This window comes from Vespula pensylvanica, chromosome 9 (genome assembly GCF_014466175.1).
Source record: "Vespula pensylvanica isolate Volc-1 chromosome 9, ASM1446617v1, whole genome shotgun sequence".
Taxonomy (NCBI): Eukaryota; Metazoa; Arthropoda; class Insecta; order Hymenoptera; family Vespidae; genus Vespula; species Vespula pensylvanica.
The window spans coordinates 3,631,984-3,649,319 of record NC_057693.1 but is presented as its reverse complement, the minus strand read 5'-3'; the positions used below and the strand labels follow the sequence as shown (position 1 = coordinate 3,649,319).

At 38.2% G+C, this 17,336-nt stretch overlaps 1 protein-coding gene across 2 annotated transcripts in view; it reads right to left on the bottom strand.

Moving 5' to 3' along the window:
• Window positions 1–16,223, bottom strand: part of LOC122631540 (protein apterous-like) — a 41,195-nt gene extending 24,972 nt beyond the window's left edge. For both annotated transcript variants that reach the window (XM_043817331.1, XM_043817332.1), the window contains exons 1-3: window positions 15,966–16,223; window positions 2,256–2,580; window positions 1,433–1,826 (exon numbers count right to left, since the gene is read on the bottom strand). In XM_043817331.1, the coding sequence (XP_043673266.1) occupies window positions 1,433–1,826; window positions 2,256–2,580; window positions 15,966–16,013 (767 nt within the window). In that variant the 5' untranslated portion in view covers window positions 16,014–16,223. The remainder of the gene's footprint in view (window positions 1–1,432; window positions 1,827–2,255; window positions 2,581–15,965) is intronic.
• Window positions 16,224–17,336: the final 1,113 nt, after the last annotated feature.

Sequence of the window (17,336 nt, the reverse complement as noted above, 5' to 3'; positions counted from 1 at the left end):
ACGACTTATCGAAAGGTAGTAGAAAGAAAATAATTTCGTTGTGTAATTCGTAGGACTTGTAAATAATTATTCATATTTTCAATGGAAATGAAGTAAACAAAAAAAAAATAAAATAAAATAAAATAAAAGAAAAGAAAAAAGAATAAATAAAAAAGAAAAGACAAAACGAACAAACAAAAAGAAAGAAAATATAGAATCGTTAAAAAAAAAAAAAAAAAGAGGATACCGATATTCGAAAAGAACAAAAAAGGCAAAAGAAGGAAAAGCTGATGTGTAATTACGCAAACGTTTGCCGGATTCCGCTTCGCGGTACTGCTGAGGACGGCAACGGCAACGGCAATGGCAGCAGCGGCGGCGGCGTCGGCGGCGGCGGATGTATTTTCAAACAGCGCTCGTCTTCGAATGGCTCACGGAATCGCATAAATTACTTCGCGCTTGACTTATTCGCACGAGCCTTCCGACCTATTCTCGGTAAGCCGTAACGAGTTGCTTTCATGACGCGGATTGTTCGCCGTCAAAATGCAACTCAAACGTTGCAAACGAGAGGACGTGAAACTTTCGAACTGGTCGAAGGACGTCTTTGAAGGACTTTCGTTAGATGATTTTCTTTGATTATTTTTCGAGATAGGTATTCAAAAACAAAAAAAGAGAAAGAGAGAGAGAGAGAGATTGTAGAGTTCGCGAGTTTCTTTATAAAAAAAATTTTTTTCATATACCTCGTATACTTAAAGAAAATTTTATGAAATTTGTATTAATGCGAATATCTTGATGTCTCGTCTTACAATTAGCGCGATAATGATTTAACACGGATTTCCGCGAGAGACACGGTAGCATAAGCGTGACAGGCGTTACCGGCGTGCGATCTCGCTTAATGACCGTACGGAGAAAAATGAGGACCTGTGGGCGGTCGTGTAAACACGCTCCGCTATGAATGAACGTCGGAGTAACGTAATAAATAAACTCGCTATCGACTTAAAGAGGAAGCGGAAAGAGATCGCCGGGAACGATCTCTCTTGACTGTTCGTCGTCATCGACGCCGTCATGCGAACACCGTGTTTTCTCTTACTTCGACAACCGTTGTTCTCCAAATTAAAATTTTTTTTTCTCTCTATATCGAACCATCGAAAGAAAAAATGAATTTCATCGATCAAAAGTTTCTAATCTCCTTTGCGATCTTTAATCGCCGTGTGACTTTAAAAGGGTCATACTATTTATACGATCTTTCAAGTTTTTATTTTGCAATCCTGTTTAAAAAAGAAAATCAATTGTTTGGTTATCGATTTTTATGCAGACTGAATGAAAAAACATTTGTAGATCGTAAAAAATTTTAATAACTATTAAAGAGGAAATATTAAAAGTATCTACCTATTAAAATTTAATATTATCTGTTGTGAAAGAACGAAACTATCTTGTCAAAAGTTATATCACTCACCTATAATAATCCTTCTTGCAATATATATTTCCATTCCTACAGAAACAAGTGACTTCGTTGTCGAGACCCTGACGACAGTGAGAACACTGAAGACACGAAGCATGCCATCTCCTGTCGACCGCCTGAAGGTAATACCTGTCGGATATCCTTAATCCACAACCCGCACAGACAACTCCAGGAACATCCTCGGATTGTGCCGGTGGCGTTGGCGGTGGCTCGAGTTTCGGAATGGTCTGCAAATGCTCGGAGGTTTGTTGTTCTTGCGTATGAGTTTGCGCATGCAAATGCGAATGATGATGGTGGTGATGGTGATGATGACTCCCTTGTGGTGGCATACTCAAGTCACTCGGATTATTATCGAAACTACCGTTGTTGTTTCTGTACTCCGATCCACCTGTCGAATTATTATTTTTTATTTTAACTTGCAAACCAGCAGCACGATTGTTCGATTGTTGTTCGAAGTTAATGCAATGAAAATAATTAAGAAAGAATAGATTTTATCGGGCATTGAGTAAGTTAAAAGAATACCGACTCGTTATTATATCATCGAAAATATATCCTAAAGTCATACAAAACTAAAGAATATTGTATAACCACACATTTTTTAATTACCTACTTCTTCAATTTTAATAAAATTATTAATGATAAAACAAACATCAACGAGACGGTATTATATATGTAAAACAAAAATGTCTTGGCGGTATTCTATGTGCTATACTAAAGGAAAAAGAAAAATAATTACAATTTCAATTTAGATATAACTGTTACAAGTCTAATAACAGTTATATCAAATAATTTTAGATAAGTTCATTAAGAAACTAACCTCCGGGCGAATCGTAGTCCCTCGAATCGTAGGGGGTGGTTGGACCGTCGTAGCAATTATTGTTGGTTCCGCAATGGGTTTGATGTAAGGGCGTCTGATGGGACGTCTGATGGGACGCGTGATGGGGCGTATGATGGGACCCGTGGTGGTGGGCGGCGGGAGGACTGCACGGTAAGGTGGTGGGTCGTGCAGCGTCGCCCATCGACGCGGGGAGGCAGGGACTTAGGTCCCTTGCCTGCTCGACTGCTCCGGGGCCCCCCGCACTACCGGGCCCCCCTTGACGCCCCACAGCCAAGCCGCTCCCGCGCTCCTGCGAGCTGGCCGGCTGTTAAAACAAACCATTGATAGATATATTTTTTCTTTCCATTTTTTTTATATCGTGTGTATCATTCTCTCTCTCTCTCTCTCTCTCTCTCTCTCTCTCTCTCTCTCTCTCTCTCTCTCTGTCTTTCTTTCTTTCTTTCTGTTCACTTTTCTACGCGACAAAAAATCGATTACTATAAATATTTAATAAATCTTCTTAGATATACAATGCCGGGAAAAATTTTCTTTTTCACTTGAATTAGTTTCAGATTTGTTTTTATAGTCAATTAACTTTTAATAAGCTTTTCTTTTATTCGATCGAAAGGAATAATTGATTTATCGATCTAACGATCTAACGATTCCGTTCCTAACTCGATAAATGTAATCAAGTTCGTAGTATAATAACGACTACCGTGTCGTAAGAAGATCGTTTTAAGAGCACCCCAAGGGATAAAATCGGTAGACGAGTAGTTTTTCGGAAGATTACACGAAACGATCGAATCATACGGAAAACGAGAACTCCAAAAACCGGTCTTACAAAATGGTTCGGTCAGAGTATATATTGACCGTCCATCGATGCGTATCGAAGACTCACCTTCGTCTTTATCTTTCTCTCTCATTCTCTTTTTCTCTTTTTCTTGATACCGTGGACTCGCGTGTCATGGTATTTCAAGGCTCTCAAAGTTGGTCTTCCCTATCGATCGTATTAAGGAAAATTAAAGAACGAAAAAAGAACGGAATAAACGAGAGGAAGAAGGTAAAAAGAAAGAAAAGAAAATACTTAAAAAATTCGTCGTTCAATATCTAAATAAACAAATAAGTTCAATTTCTGCGTTTGCTCTTTTAACCTACATAGTAGAAATTTGCATTAACCCTACGGTCCAGAATGATCGGTAAAAAAGTGGCCTCGGGAAGGAGGAAGATCGATGCAGGAAGCGATCAATGCGACGACGGATCATGATCGATCGACAGGTCGAACCGGTAGGAGAAATCGCTCGGAACAAATAAAAAGAAGAAAGAACGCACGAGGGCCTCCTCCCCGTTGCGTTTGAAACGTTGCTTTCTCTGATCGCAACTTGAAGAGAGAAAGAAAGAAAGAAAGAAATAAAAAAGAAATAAAAAAGAAATAAAGAAAGAAAGAAAGAGAGAGAAGTAAGGAGAGAGAGAGAGAGAGAGAGAGAGAGATAAGGAGCGCGTAAAAGAAGATAAGGAAAGCTAAAAAGAAAAGGAAAGAAAAGAAAAGAAAAGAAAAGAAAGAAAAAAAGGAAAAAAATAAAAGAGAAAGAGAGTCAGTCTCGATCGGGTAGCGAATCGGCGGCTCGCCTCTGATGGATGTCGCAAGGCAGTGTGCGCATGCGCGCGACCCTATAAGGCGCCCGAAGCCGACCAATCCGAGTCGCTGCCGTGTTTCAACTGTCAACGCGCTCACGGTGCGGCGTACAGCGGCGCGTACCGTGGAGACATAAATTACGACTCGAGTTGCCCTACTGTCGTCTCCCTCCCTCTTTCTCTCTTTCTTTCCCTGTCTCTCTCTCTCTCTCTCTCTCTCTCTCTCCCTCTCTCTCCCTCTCTGTCTCTCTGTCCGTCTATCTCTTTCGCTCTTTGAGCGTTGCACAGACCTTACGTACCTACGTCTCGTGGAAAACCAATGGTGCACTTTACGACAGCAGATACCGGTATTTACTGCGCCTTAGGCGAAGCGGCACGTTTGCGATCTAGAGGCCGCCCAACGGAAACCAGGGTTGTGTGTAAAAGGTAGGGAGGGTAAGAAGGGGATGCCAAAGCAAAAGAACGAGAGAGAGAAAGAGAGGGGGAAAGAGATGAGAGAAGGGGAGAAGAGAGACGAATTCTCTCTAGGATGAACGTTCTCGAGAAAATGGACATTGAAGTATATACTTCGATTCATCGATCATTAACCAAGGAATACGATCTTAAAAAAATCTTTTTTTATTCCGTAGTTACTACGAAGAACGAATAAGTTTCTATTTGGATTTATTAATTTTTATCGTCAAATTTTAAGGGAACGATAAACGCGTATAAAAAGAAACTTGTCCGACAACGTAGAATTACGCTCTTAACCGTTACTTTATTTCAGATAGAGGTAGCTACTCGACGGTAGCGAGCGTGTCGGACACATCGTCCCTCGTCGAAGATAATGTTTATCGGCGAGAAACTTCGCCGATAAAATCGTTCCCGCGTGGAAAGCTATCTCGTTGTGTGCGTACGCTACCGTCTTTCTCGACACTAAATCGAACGTTCGAGTTCTGTTAAACCGATACCACAAAGACTTGGGGGTGCCATAAAAAACGTAAAAAGGTTCGTTAAGTCGATCGATAAAAATCGAGAATATCGTTCTATCGTCTGTAATAATAATAGCGATAGTAATAATGATGATTATAATAATAGTAATAGGTAATAATTTTAGGTATGTGTGTACTTTTTCAATTAGAAATTTCTTATCCGAACGCGTTAAGAAAAAGTATAGAACATTGTAAAGAACTTCCCTTATCTTTTCTCTTTAATTAGTCGTCGAAGATAACGATGCCGATTTAACAGGTAGAATATGTCCAAGGTAGAATCGACTACTAGCAACTAACGACGAACAGTTAGGAAAATTCTAAACCGCCTACTTAGGATTAGTTTACAAGGTGTAACGCGCACTTCTCCTCGGTACACGATCGCCGGTATTCATTCTCTCTTATGTAATATTGCGTCGGGTCAACGAAGGAATCGTTGGAACGCGCGCTTATAAGGATTGCTGGAATAACTCTTCGTTGGCGAGCGTGCGAGGAACTTGATTTGTTACTTTCTGTGTTCGTTGTTAAAACGAACTTCAAACGAGGATTCACCAAAATTTACGTGATTCTTATTAACTAAGTAAATAAGTAACCCGATGCTGTTTCGTTGACGAAGAAAAGAAAAATCATAATCAAATATCATGTTTTGTTGTTGTTGTTATTGTTGTCGTCATTTATTCATTCGATTAAGTTTAAATAAAACCACGGTCTCTTCGATAAATCTTATAAATTTCCCACGAAAGCTACATCGACGATCGATCTTCGTTCGAGAGATCCTTATCCATCCGCGGAGAGTGGACCCGAAGCGGCAAGGAGGCCGTGCTCGGACTGTAAAAGAGATCCGAGACTTTCACCGGCGGCGAACTTGCACAAGACTCCGCCTTTTTCATTTTCACGAAACGTGAAGTAAATAACGAGCGCGCGCGGAATCGCGAGATACCGCGAAGCGAAAAGGCACAGAATGTCGCCAGAAATGTCGGCCGACCGACCGTCCTGAGACTCGGCCCGTGGAAGCCACGCTCTCCTTCCTATTGGTCCGATCTCTTCGACGTTTCTTAGCCTCCTCCATGAATCGATAACGAATCGATACTCGAGAATCGATTCGACGATTTCTTCTTCTTAGAAGCAAGCTGCTCCTGCTTGCTTTTGTCACTGGTAAATATATATTTCATTTTGAAAGACGATATACAAAAGGAACAAAAAAAGAGAAAAAATTGATTTAAAAATTTCTAAACATATTTCTTCAATATTTTGTTTTTTACTTCTTCCATTTTTTTTTCTTTTCTTTTTTCTTTTCTTAACCGGATATAATGACTATATCTTCTTTTTTTAGACCTTTTACCTTTTATCTATCGCTGACCTATTCGAAAAGTTGATTTTCTCGCGATCCCACGAGTAGTCGTGATTGGAATAACTTTCGAGATCGTCAAGGCTGACGTTCCTTCTCTTAACGACGAAACCTCGAGAGGACGGATCATTCCGAACGAGTTGTAGCAGCAACGACTACTGAATCTGGGTCTGTCCATTCCATTTTTTTTCTTTTTTTTCCTTTTTTTTTATCTCTTTCCTTTCTTTCTTTTTTCCTCCCGTCAACCAATTGCCATTTTCCACGGTATAGTCACGAGGGGATCGATGTAATTGGAACGCCGTTCCTTTTGTCGCGTTATGCGATAACTTATGATTTCTGAGAAGCTCCTTACTGAATCGCGACGTTCATAGATCGACTGACATCTTGTATTAATCCATTTCTAGATCAGCATTATAAAGTATTTTTTTTATTTCTTTTTTCTTTTTCTTTTCTTTTTTTTTTTTTGATGTAACATTTCCTAATTATCGTCGACCGCGATGAAAATCTAATAATATTAAATTCGATTAAGTAACTATATTATTAGATAATTATATAAAATTTATATAACACGATATTTTCGCAATATCTTCATCAACAAATTGTATTAAAATAAAAATAAAATTAACTTTAATCGTAACGTTATTAAATCAACTAATTGATTATCAATCAATCTTTAAATCGGCATTAAAATATTTTTATGTATTAATGAAATATATATACTAACGTTACAAAGGACAACTTGAACGAAGTAACCATATATTATTATTTCAAAAATTATACAACATGATTTACTCGGCTATATATAGATAATATTAATCAACAAATCGAATTAAAATATTATCACAGTAAGACGATAAAAATAGAAAAGATAGATCATCGAACAACTATCTTCTCGATTAAAACAACAACAACAACAACTACAACAACAACAACAACAACAACAACAACAACAACAACAACAACAACAACAACAACAACGACGATGATGACGACGACGACGACGAAGATAAAGACAATGACTACTACAAAATCAAACAGCAAACTTATTCGAATGTTCTCAACAGACAACATATAATCTTCGTTTATGAGAATTGACGAAAGGCACGAAGTAGAAAAAAAAGAAAGAGAGAGAGAGAGAGAGAGAGAGAGAGAAAAGAAGAGAGAAAGAAAGAAAGAAAGAGAGAGAAAGAAAGAGTTTGCTCGTTCGTGGCCGCGTGGTTTCACGTATATCAGCTTCCCTTGCTCGAGAGCGACGATAAGCGATAACAATAAACAGCCTAGTCCGGGTCGAGCTCCGTTCCGGCGCTCGTTCGTGGTTTCTCTTATTCTCTCTCTCTCTCTCCTCTCTCTCTCTCTTTCACTCTCTCTCCCTCTTTCTTTCTCCCTTTCTCACAAATATATATACGCATACACCATACGTGTAACAAGAAAGAGAGAAATAGAAAGAGTGGAAAAATGCGTGGGCGACGGTTAACACCGCGGAGGAGCGATAAACGCTTCGCTATCTGCACTCGGAACGGCTACCAAGCTTGGCCCAGTCCAAGTAGAGAGAAGAGCAAAGTGGTCTTTCTTTCGAAAATGTCGGATCCGGTCACTCGACCACCACCAGCTACCGTCCTACCTCCCCAAACTTCTTCTTCTTCTTCTTCTTCTTCTTCTCCTTCTTCTTCTTATTTTTATTCTTATTCTTCTTCGAGAAGAAGAAAAGAAAAAGAAACAAAAGAGAAGGATGGCTAAGGAGGATACAGGGACGAAAGGACCGGATGAGAGGGTTACGATCTTAATAAAAAAAGAAAATACAAAACAGAAGAGAGAAAAAGAAATAAGAAGCAACGCGATGTCACCAAAAGAAATTTCTTTTTTATTTCGATCGACCGTACCTTCTCTCTTTCTCTCTCTCTTTCTCTCTCTATTTCTTTTACTTCTCTTTGAAAGGATGATCGATAAGGACGTTCGGTTCTCTGTCTCTTTCTCTCTTTTTCTTTCTCTTTATTTCTTTCTCTTTATTTCTTTCTTTCTTTGAAAAATCTCAAACGTGAGAAACTTGGAAACGAAACGAAGGATTATTCTCGTGACTTTCTACAAAGTATTATCGTAAATCGATCAAAATACTAGGACACAACTTCCGTTAGAAAAGCTTGACGTTCCCTACGGATTAAACTCTCTTCTTTCTCTTTCGACTTTGCGCGATGTTCCCTTTTACACGAAGCAAAAGGGAAAGACATCGAAAAAAGGATTCTATACGAATAAATACCCTACGTAAGAAGGAGAAGGAGGAAAGGATGAGGAGGATAGTGAATTAAAGTCGTCATGAATTTAATGGCGTGCCAATTTAAAACCTCTCAAGAAATCCTCCATTCGTTCTTTCTACGAAAAGCTTTTCCTAACTTTCTTTAAATCAAAGAGAAAATAATGAAAAGAAACATGTTGTCGATGGAATCGAATAATTTCGTCAAGAAAATAACGAAAGATATGTAATTTTCGATACGATTCGAAAAAGCATTGACACGAGTTAAAAGAAAAAACAGAAAGAGAGAGAAACTTATCGTTGACGCGACATTTTTCTCGCGGCATTCGAATGATCGATAGACGATCGAAGCAAACGTCCGCCATTTGTCACACGACGGACCTTCGTCAGGAACATTGGCCAAAAACGATCTCGAGATTAAACGAGAATACTTTTCGTTCTTTTTTCTTTCTTTTTTTCTCTTTTTTTTCTCTCTCTTTTTTTTTTTTTTTTTTATTGCTTCGAGGTACCGAACGTGCTACTATAATCCGAGAAAACGTAATCGTAATTTCGAAGGAGTCTCATTTCAGTCGAGTTATCGTTTCATTTACCTCTTTTTTATTATCCCCGTAATTTACGGAAATTTAGGGTAAACGTACTTACTCCTTTCTTTATCTTTCGACAAATTTCGAATTCGATCGATATTCTGAAGAAAAAAAAAGACAAATGAAAAAAGAGATAAAAGAACAATAAAATCGTTACAAAAGTTTCGATGAAAATGTCTAGCTCGGCCATTCGTACTATCAACAAATATTGATATAGATTTTCGTTATCGTTTCAACCGCATTTCGCGATGATAGATCGCGATCCGAGAGGGATGGAGCGAGAAGCACGATATTTGTCATCAGAACGTAACTTCGTCGACCGATGTCAACGACGCATGATGAATATCCAACGTTGAAGAGTCAGGTGCCCGAAAGATATTCCTTGCGATATCTACCGACGAAACTCATTTGGGCGAACGCATTACCAATATAATAATCGAATAATAAAATTCGCGAATAATAATTATTCTCGTGCTTATTAACGCAACGAATCAAATTATTCCGAATTGATGCTATATATTATTCCTTTAACCACCATTATTATCAAGTTTTAATATTTATTACGATCGATGTTTAAAAAAACAAAACAAACAAAAAAGAAAAAAAAAACGAAAGAAAAAAGGAAATAACAGAAGCAATAGTCGTTGACAATTCTTGATAAAAGAACTACGAAAACGTTTGGAGGACTTTAAGCAGGAATAAGAAGAAAAAGAAAGAATTATCGCAACGATTTGAGCGATAACACGCTTATATATATCTTCTGGGTCGTGACGTAAGGTTATCATACACCGCCTATACTTTTCCGTAGAAGACACATTCGGAGCTGAGTTCATGAGGAGATTCGTTCGCCTCGAAATTTCCACAAATATATGCGTGTCAAATTCGTCTTTTTTCTCTCCCTCTCTCTCTCTCTCTCTCTTTCTCTTTTTCCTTCTTTCTTACTTTTTATCTATCCTTTTTTCGAATTGCTTCGAAATTTCTTTTTTTCCGAGATCGCTCATAGCAAAGAGAAAATTCGCTTAATAAAATAGACTAATGATACTTGTCTTCTATGTAAGTAAGGCATGTGTCTAGTAGGGTAGATACATGCAATAAATTTCACGAAAATATAGGGAAACGTTGTCGGTGAGCGACGCTATACGCAGGCGTCGTTAATAAAATTGCACCGCTATTGCCCTTGTCATACATCCGGTACGTTATTACACCGCTTGCTATCGCTCACGATGATTGAGACGCAACCAAGGGAAACTAAACGAAGTGCTTTTGCTCTCGAAAATACACGAAATTCGTTTCGGATAGAATAATGTCGGGTGAAATAACGATACCGAGACGTTTCTACGTATCTAACTATTTACTTGAAAAATCTACTACGTTAATTTTCTATCCTGCTTGACGATTGAAACGTAAATAAGAGAAAACCAAATGATAATATCTTCAGTTTAGTTTTTCGAATTGATTTACAATAAAATAATAATAGGAAATAACGGGACCATTTTTCTTATTAATATACTTGAAATAATATTCCAGAAAAATTTTTTATCGTGCGGGATGATTGACACTTAACGAAGAGAAAACTGAACGGGGAATACTTTTGCTCGAAATTTGTTTAGTATACAATAATAAGACAGACGGCGAGAAAGAGCAAGAAAGAAAAAGAGAAATAAAAATAACGATTTCTAGCTACTTGAAAGTTATTTTAAACATATTTTCTATCACGCACGATGACGATTGAAACGTAAATAGTAGTAAGAGAAAATTAAACGAAATAGGTACGTTATTTCGGAATTCATTAGAATAATAAGATAGAAATATGAATTCTTAGATACTTGTAAACATGTTCTAGAAAAACATTTTCTATCAGCATTTCTAAAGAATATAATATTTATATATCTTCGTCGCGTTGCAGAGTTAAGTTTCTCGTTAATACGTAAAAGTTATTTGATTCTAGATTTGAAAGTATTGTCAGCATTTTCGACTCGATGTAGACAGGGAGAAAATGAGAAAATAATGATTGTACGTTTAAAAGCGACGGAGTGTCTCGGATAGGCGCATGCCGTGGAGGCCAAGAATCGCGACCCGACCCAAGAGATTAGTGTTTTCCTCCTCCTCCTTCCCTTTCCTTCCTCCCATTCCTCTCAAAGCTTCGCGTCTACCATCGACTTGAAGATTTCTGCGAACGTTTCGATCATCGAAACGCTTTGGTCAAACGACGCTCCTAATATCTCTTTACGCTTACTAAAAACATCTTTAAATCTAACAGGAAATAAATGGAAAATAAACTGTATCATTACGTATGCATATATGTAAAATTTTTAGATAAAGTTCGTTTAAATATAACACTTTAAATGGTAATTTAAATGTTAATTACTACTTGGGTATATGGGTATTGGATATATGTGATATATATATATATAGACACACACACACACACACACACACATATAAATTCTACCTATTTACGCATGATTATTCATTAGAAACGAATGATTATTCATTAGAAACCTTCAAAATAAACGTAAAACGAACGCAAATTTACTTGTAACATTAAAAATAATTTTTTTCTCGACTTTGGTAAAAAACATAGGAACATAGAAAAACAAATACGATCAAAGGCAAATAACTAATCGGTAAATAATAATTAATAGATAAAAGATGTTCTATCTAACCATAGATTTTTGATCATAAAAGTCATTCGAATATCGATCAGCATTAAAATTATTAGATGAGCAGGGCATATGTATATATGTAAACATATGAAATACAAGCCGAGTAATAAATTATGCTCGAAGCAAGCGCGGCGGACTCTGCTATCGCTAGCAGACACGCTGTCGGTAGGGGAAAGGAAAAGAAAGGAGAAGAGAAGAGAAGAGAAGAGAGAGAGAGAGAGAGAGAGAGAGAGAGAGAGAGAGAGAGAAAGAGAAAGAAAGAAAGAGAGAGAGAAAGAGAGATGTCCTTATCTTCGTCGGTTACTACAATAATCACTCTATCGTGTACGGTGTAGCTTGCGTGCTTCGCGAAAATCACCAATCGCCTTCGGTATAAATTTTCTAAACGCGATTATATTTTTTTCGAGTTTCCGAAAATGAATGGCGTCGATATAATTATTTTTAAAATCGTTCAGATTACGGATTTAAATAAGAAGATTGCACGACGTCGAGTTCTTATCTCGATCGTCGGTCTCCTCCATCTTCATCTTTTTCTTTTTCTACTTACTTACTTCTTCTTGGAAAACGTCCTAATAATAACTGTTTTCCAAGCCTATCATAAAAAAGATCATTATCAATAAACGAGGAGACAATATATGATAGATGGTTTATTAATATTTCAAATCGTTATGTATATATTATTTATTATATAGGTTATTATTACGTTAATGCATCCTTTTTTTTTTTTTTTTGAGAAAAATCGAATGAAGATAGGATATGTAACTTCGTTCGAATTGAAATATAATCCTCTCAGTCATCCCTCTTTTGCATAGTTTTCATCCATCTTTCCGTCGGACGTCATCGTAAACGTTTAAGTACAGGCCGTCCTTTCCCTTCGATAATTCGATTGAGCTTCGCCGAAAGGTACAAGAGAAGAGAAGAGAAGAGAAGAGAAGAGAAGAAAAGACGAAGATGAAGTAGACGAAGAAGACGAAGAAGAAGATGAAGATGAAGAAGAAGATGAAGAAACGAGCGAGCTTCTTTTTATCGACGACGTACCTTTTGAGAAGGCCGAAAGGGTGACGGGAACCTCTACCGGTTCTGCGCCTCGTAGATAATTAATTTCGTCTGGAGACAGGGCTATAATAAAACGGACTCGTGCATTTGCTCGAACTATACCGCGAATTGGTATCCTGAAGTTAAAGGCTCGACCTCGACCTCATCTATACTCTTACTACAATATTCTTTTACGATCAATAGACAAGGGAAAAAAAATTAGCAATGAGAATTGCTTATTGATATCCAGATATCATTTCTCTTTTTTTGCTTTCTGTTTTTTTGTTCTTTCTATAAACTCACCCCATGCTCACCCTCCCCCGTCCCGTCAAAATTTCTACAGATACATTTTTCTTATCAATGAAAAGTTCGATAACACTATTAATGACGTTATTGCCGATCGAGGTTCTCGATTGACCTTACTTAAAGATAATACTTGGATTCGTCGGAATACTTTCAAGCAAATATCAAGGAACGATGCAACTCGACTTAACTACTCGACACTTTACAATCGATTAACCCTTGTTTACATGCTGTATACGTTAAGTACGTTTGCCAATTAACGAAAGTCGATCCTTCGCCGATGTACGGATTTGTACGATGACCCTATCTTCTTCGTCTTCTTCTTCTTTTTTTTTCTCTTCTTTTTTTAATTTCTTTAACATTAAAGATAATTATTTTTTTTCTCTTATCAACGTATCTCTCTCTCTCTCTTTTCTGTTGAGCGCAGAAAGAGGAAAAAAGAGAGAGAAAGAGATCTCTCTCTCTCTCTCTCTCTCTGTCTCTCTCCATCCAGAGAGAGAGAGAGAGAGAGAGAGAGAGAGAGCGAGAGAGAGAAAGAGAGAAAGAAGGATACACTGAGAGTTTAGAGGAGTTCGACGAATGATCGCAAAGAAAATCGCGTGCTAGCCGAGTTGATCGAGCTCAGAGACATCGTTCGAAACGAGTTCGAATAAGACGAACGCGTTGAAGCGCGAAGCAAGCGTAGGAAGGAAGAACATCGTCGATGACGATAGGGACGAGCTTGTCACGATATTCCCGACGTATAATTCTGACCTTGCCGGCGGATCCGAACTTCGTACCGTCCGTCGTCCATTTCGCAATTCCCCTTTTTCTTCTGCTTCTTCTTCTTCTTCTTCTCTTTCTTTTTCTTTTTTTTCTTTCTTTTTTTCTTTTTCATCTTCATCGTTCCCTTATGTTTTGAACTGTTCTATATATTTGAATGTTTATATCTACTCCAATGCTAATCGACTTTCTCAAATAAACACATGATAGTTAAGTTATATATCGTATATATCTTTTTAGAGTAAATCGGTATGTATTAAAAACAAAAAAGAAAAAAGGAAAAAGAAAATTAAGAAAGTCGAAATAGATAATTATATGTTGTGAACAGAAGCCGAAGGGGTTTCGAATAGGGGAACGAATAGTTTTCAATTGACTAGAGAGTGTCATTAGAATAAATATTGCTTTTTCTTTTCTCCCTTGTTATTCTTGTTTTTTCATCTTCTTTCTTTTTCTTTTTTTCTTTTATTCATTTACTTTTTTCTTTTTTCCTTCTTACTCCCCGTCTCTTCCCAATTCCCGAGACGAGACGAGCAATCTACAACGACGCAAGAGAAACCGAGAAACCCGTTTGCCATGTTCACTCTGCGAATATATCACCGGGCGTTACATTGCCGATAAGCCTCGAATGAATCCATGAACACAACACTCTGAACTGGACGATATATATATATATATAAATTTCAATGATCAAAGTCAAAAGTATTATGGATTCCATTCGTTTCTATATAACATTTAACAGACGCACGCACGCACGCACGCACATTCACACACGACACAAACAAGTAGGTACCTACTTAAAGTTCATTTATTTTAGTCATAGAGATTTTTAATCCGAGGTCAAGTGTACTTAAATACATTTATTTCCTTCGCCTCTTTAAAAAAAGAAATCCTATTGTCCTTAAACCACATCGTTAAATTTGTATTAGAAATAAATCCCATAGTATTCGCATTCACTTTAAAAGAGAAGCGAAGCCGGTTAACAGGTTAACCACGAAAGGAGAGAAATACGAAGAGTGTTACGTCGAATAAACCGAAGTAAGAGCTGTCTAAGCCTTTAACGGTAAACCGGAGGTACAGGGTAGTCGTACTAGTCGAAGTAAAACCGAGAAACAATCGTCGCTAACCATCGCACGAAGTAAATGTAATTGGCAATGAATTTAACTTATCAGATAATCGATTTTCGTGGGACGATGATAACGAAGAATGGAAACGATGGTACGAGTTAAACTTGACAATACCGATACTTGATATTCCATAAAATTCCATTACTCTTTTATAACGTTAATCAAGTTATCACGTAATCTCGCACGTTCAAAAAAGAAATACATAGTAACTAGTATTTTTCCTTAAAAAGATTCAAGGAAAGCGTAAATCGAAACAAAGATTCCCCTTTAAATGTCCATTCGATACGTTTGACCGCCTAAGTAATTTTCCATAATTCGAATAATTCCTTTAATATCTTTTATAACATTTGAAAGATAAAAAATATAAGAATACTCTTTGAAAATTAGACATTAATTCGATTGAAAAATGTAAAAGCAAATAAATAGACATAATCTTTCAAATGTCAGAAGAGAAAAAGAAAAAGATCTTACAAACGTTACAAGTAAAGTATAGAAAATTGATCGACCGTTCATCGCGTTATTCTCATAACATTAAGAAACGCAAATCGCTGTAGTATTATCCAACATCTTCCGTAATTCTTAGATAATACATTGTCGTCAATTTTGCATTAGACACTTCTCTTAGAAAACCCAATGAGTAAAGAAACGTCAAAACGAAATAGACGGACAAACCATAGAAAATCTAAGAAAGTCTAATCATTTCAACGATTCTCGTACGAGTACGTAGAGTCGATTTTCTAATCGTGTTAAAAGGCAGGAGAGAATAGCGCTCTCACTTTTGTCACTACTTCATCTGTTTTTCAGATCTCGAATCGATCGATCGACGAGAACGAGAATGGAGATGCGTAAAGATTGATTCGAAAGGAAGAAGAGGAAAAAAGAAAAAGAAAAAGAAAAGAAAAAAAAAAAGAAAATACAGAAGAAGCTGTCGATCTCGAAATATATATCGGTAACTAAGTAAGTACATAGATATCGAAGTTTTCTTCCATCGTAGGTAACCTACGTCGTCTGTTGACGAATGAAAAGGGGATGAAACTCACCCAGTGCATGCCGGTGGTAGGAGGGGCGCGCTCCTCATACACTCCCATCAGGGTGGCTTCTGTCGCGGGGTAATTCCCAGCGAGGGTGCGCGACGTCGAAGCTGCTTGGGGGGGAGTCCCGGGGGATCCGCTTGCCGATAACGCGGAGATGGCGTCCGCTGAGCGGCTTCTCCTCTGCTTTTTCCACCACCACCACCACCACCACCACCACCACCACCACCGCCGCCGCCGCCGACGCCGCCGACGCCGCCGACGCCACCGTCGAGCGACTCCTCCTCCTCCACCTCCTCCTCCTCCTCCTCCTCCTCCTCCTCCTCCTCCTCTTCCTCCTCCTCCTCTTTCTCCTCCTCCTCCTCCTCTTCCTCTTCCACCACCTCCTTTTCTTCTTCTTCTTCCTCTCTAGCTTCCTCGTTCTCGCTTTGACACCGCAACAAACCCTCTTCCTTCGATCTATCTGGATCTAACTTCCAACTCGACGGAACGTCCTCATTGATGATTTATTCCGATTGATATTTTATTACGATTGTAATTGTTATTATGTTTTTTTAATTATTGTTATTATTTGTATTATTATTTTTATTGTTGTTGTTAGCTGTTGTTGGCTGTTGGCTGTTGTTGTTGTTGTTGTTGTAGGTTTATTATAGTATTAACGGAGAAACAAAATTGTGAGTAGAAGCTGCGAATAGCAGCGCCCTCACGGGCACATCTCAAAGGAGAACTCGGTCCCTCTTTCCTTATCGTCTTTGAACGACAAACTGAGAGAAAAAAGAGAGAAATAAAGAAAGGAAGAAAAATGAGAAAGGGAGAGAGAGAAAAAAGGAGAGAGAGAGAGAGAGAGAGAGAGAGAGAGAGAAAGAAAGACGGAGAGGAAACTTCGAATCTTATCACGTCGCGTAGGTAGGTATGTATATATGGAAACACTCTATCGTCCGCACCACTCGATCGTTCTCACTCTTTTCACGGTTATTTAAGCGGGTACCAATCAATGATAAGCACGATAACGACGAGACGAAAACATTATTCGCGATCGAAATTCTTCCTTTCAGCCGTCGATTAATATTACTCTTTCGAAGTTAGACGTTAACACTGGTATCGCACTCGATTATCACAAAGCTTATTTCTTTCTTTTTTCTTTTTTGGCACGCACCAACTAAATCCTCACTGTTCGTTGTTCGTAGAGTTGTACACGCGAATATAATATCGTAATTGGAGGACGAAACTCGGTCGTCACGCGAAAAAGATGAGATCGCGAATGATCTCATCTCATCTCTCGGCTCCGCTCGGCTCGGTTCGGCTCGTCGTTTGGATAGCGCTCTTCTAAAGGGGAGCCGTCTTCCGACTCGAAGCCGCGACGCGGAGTGAGGGAACCGG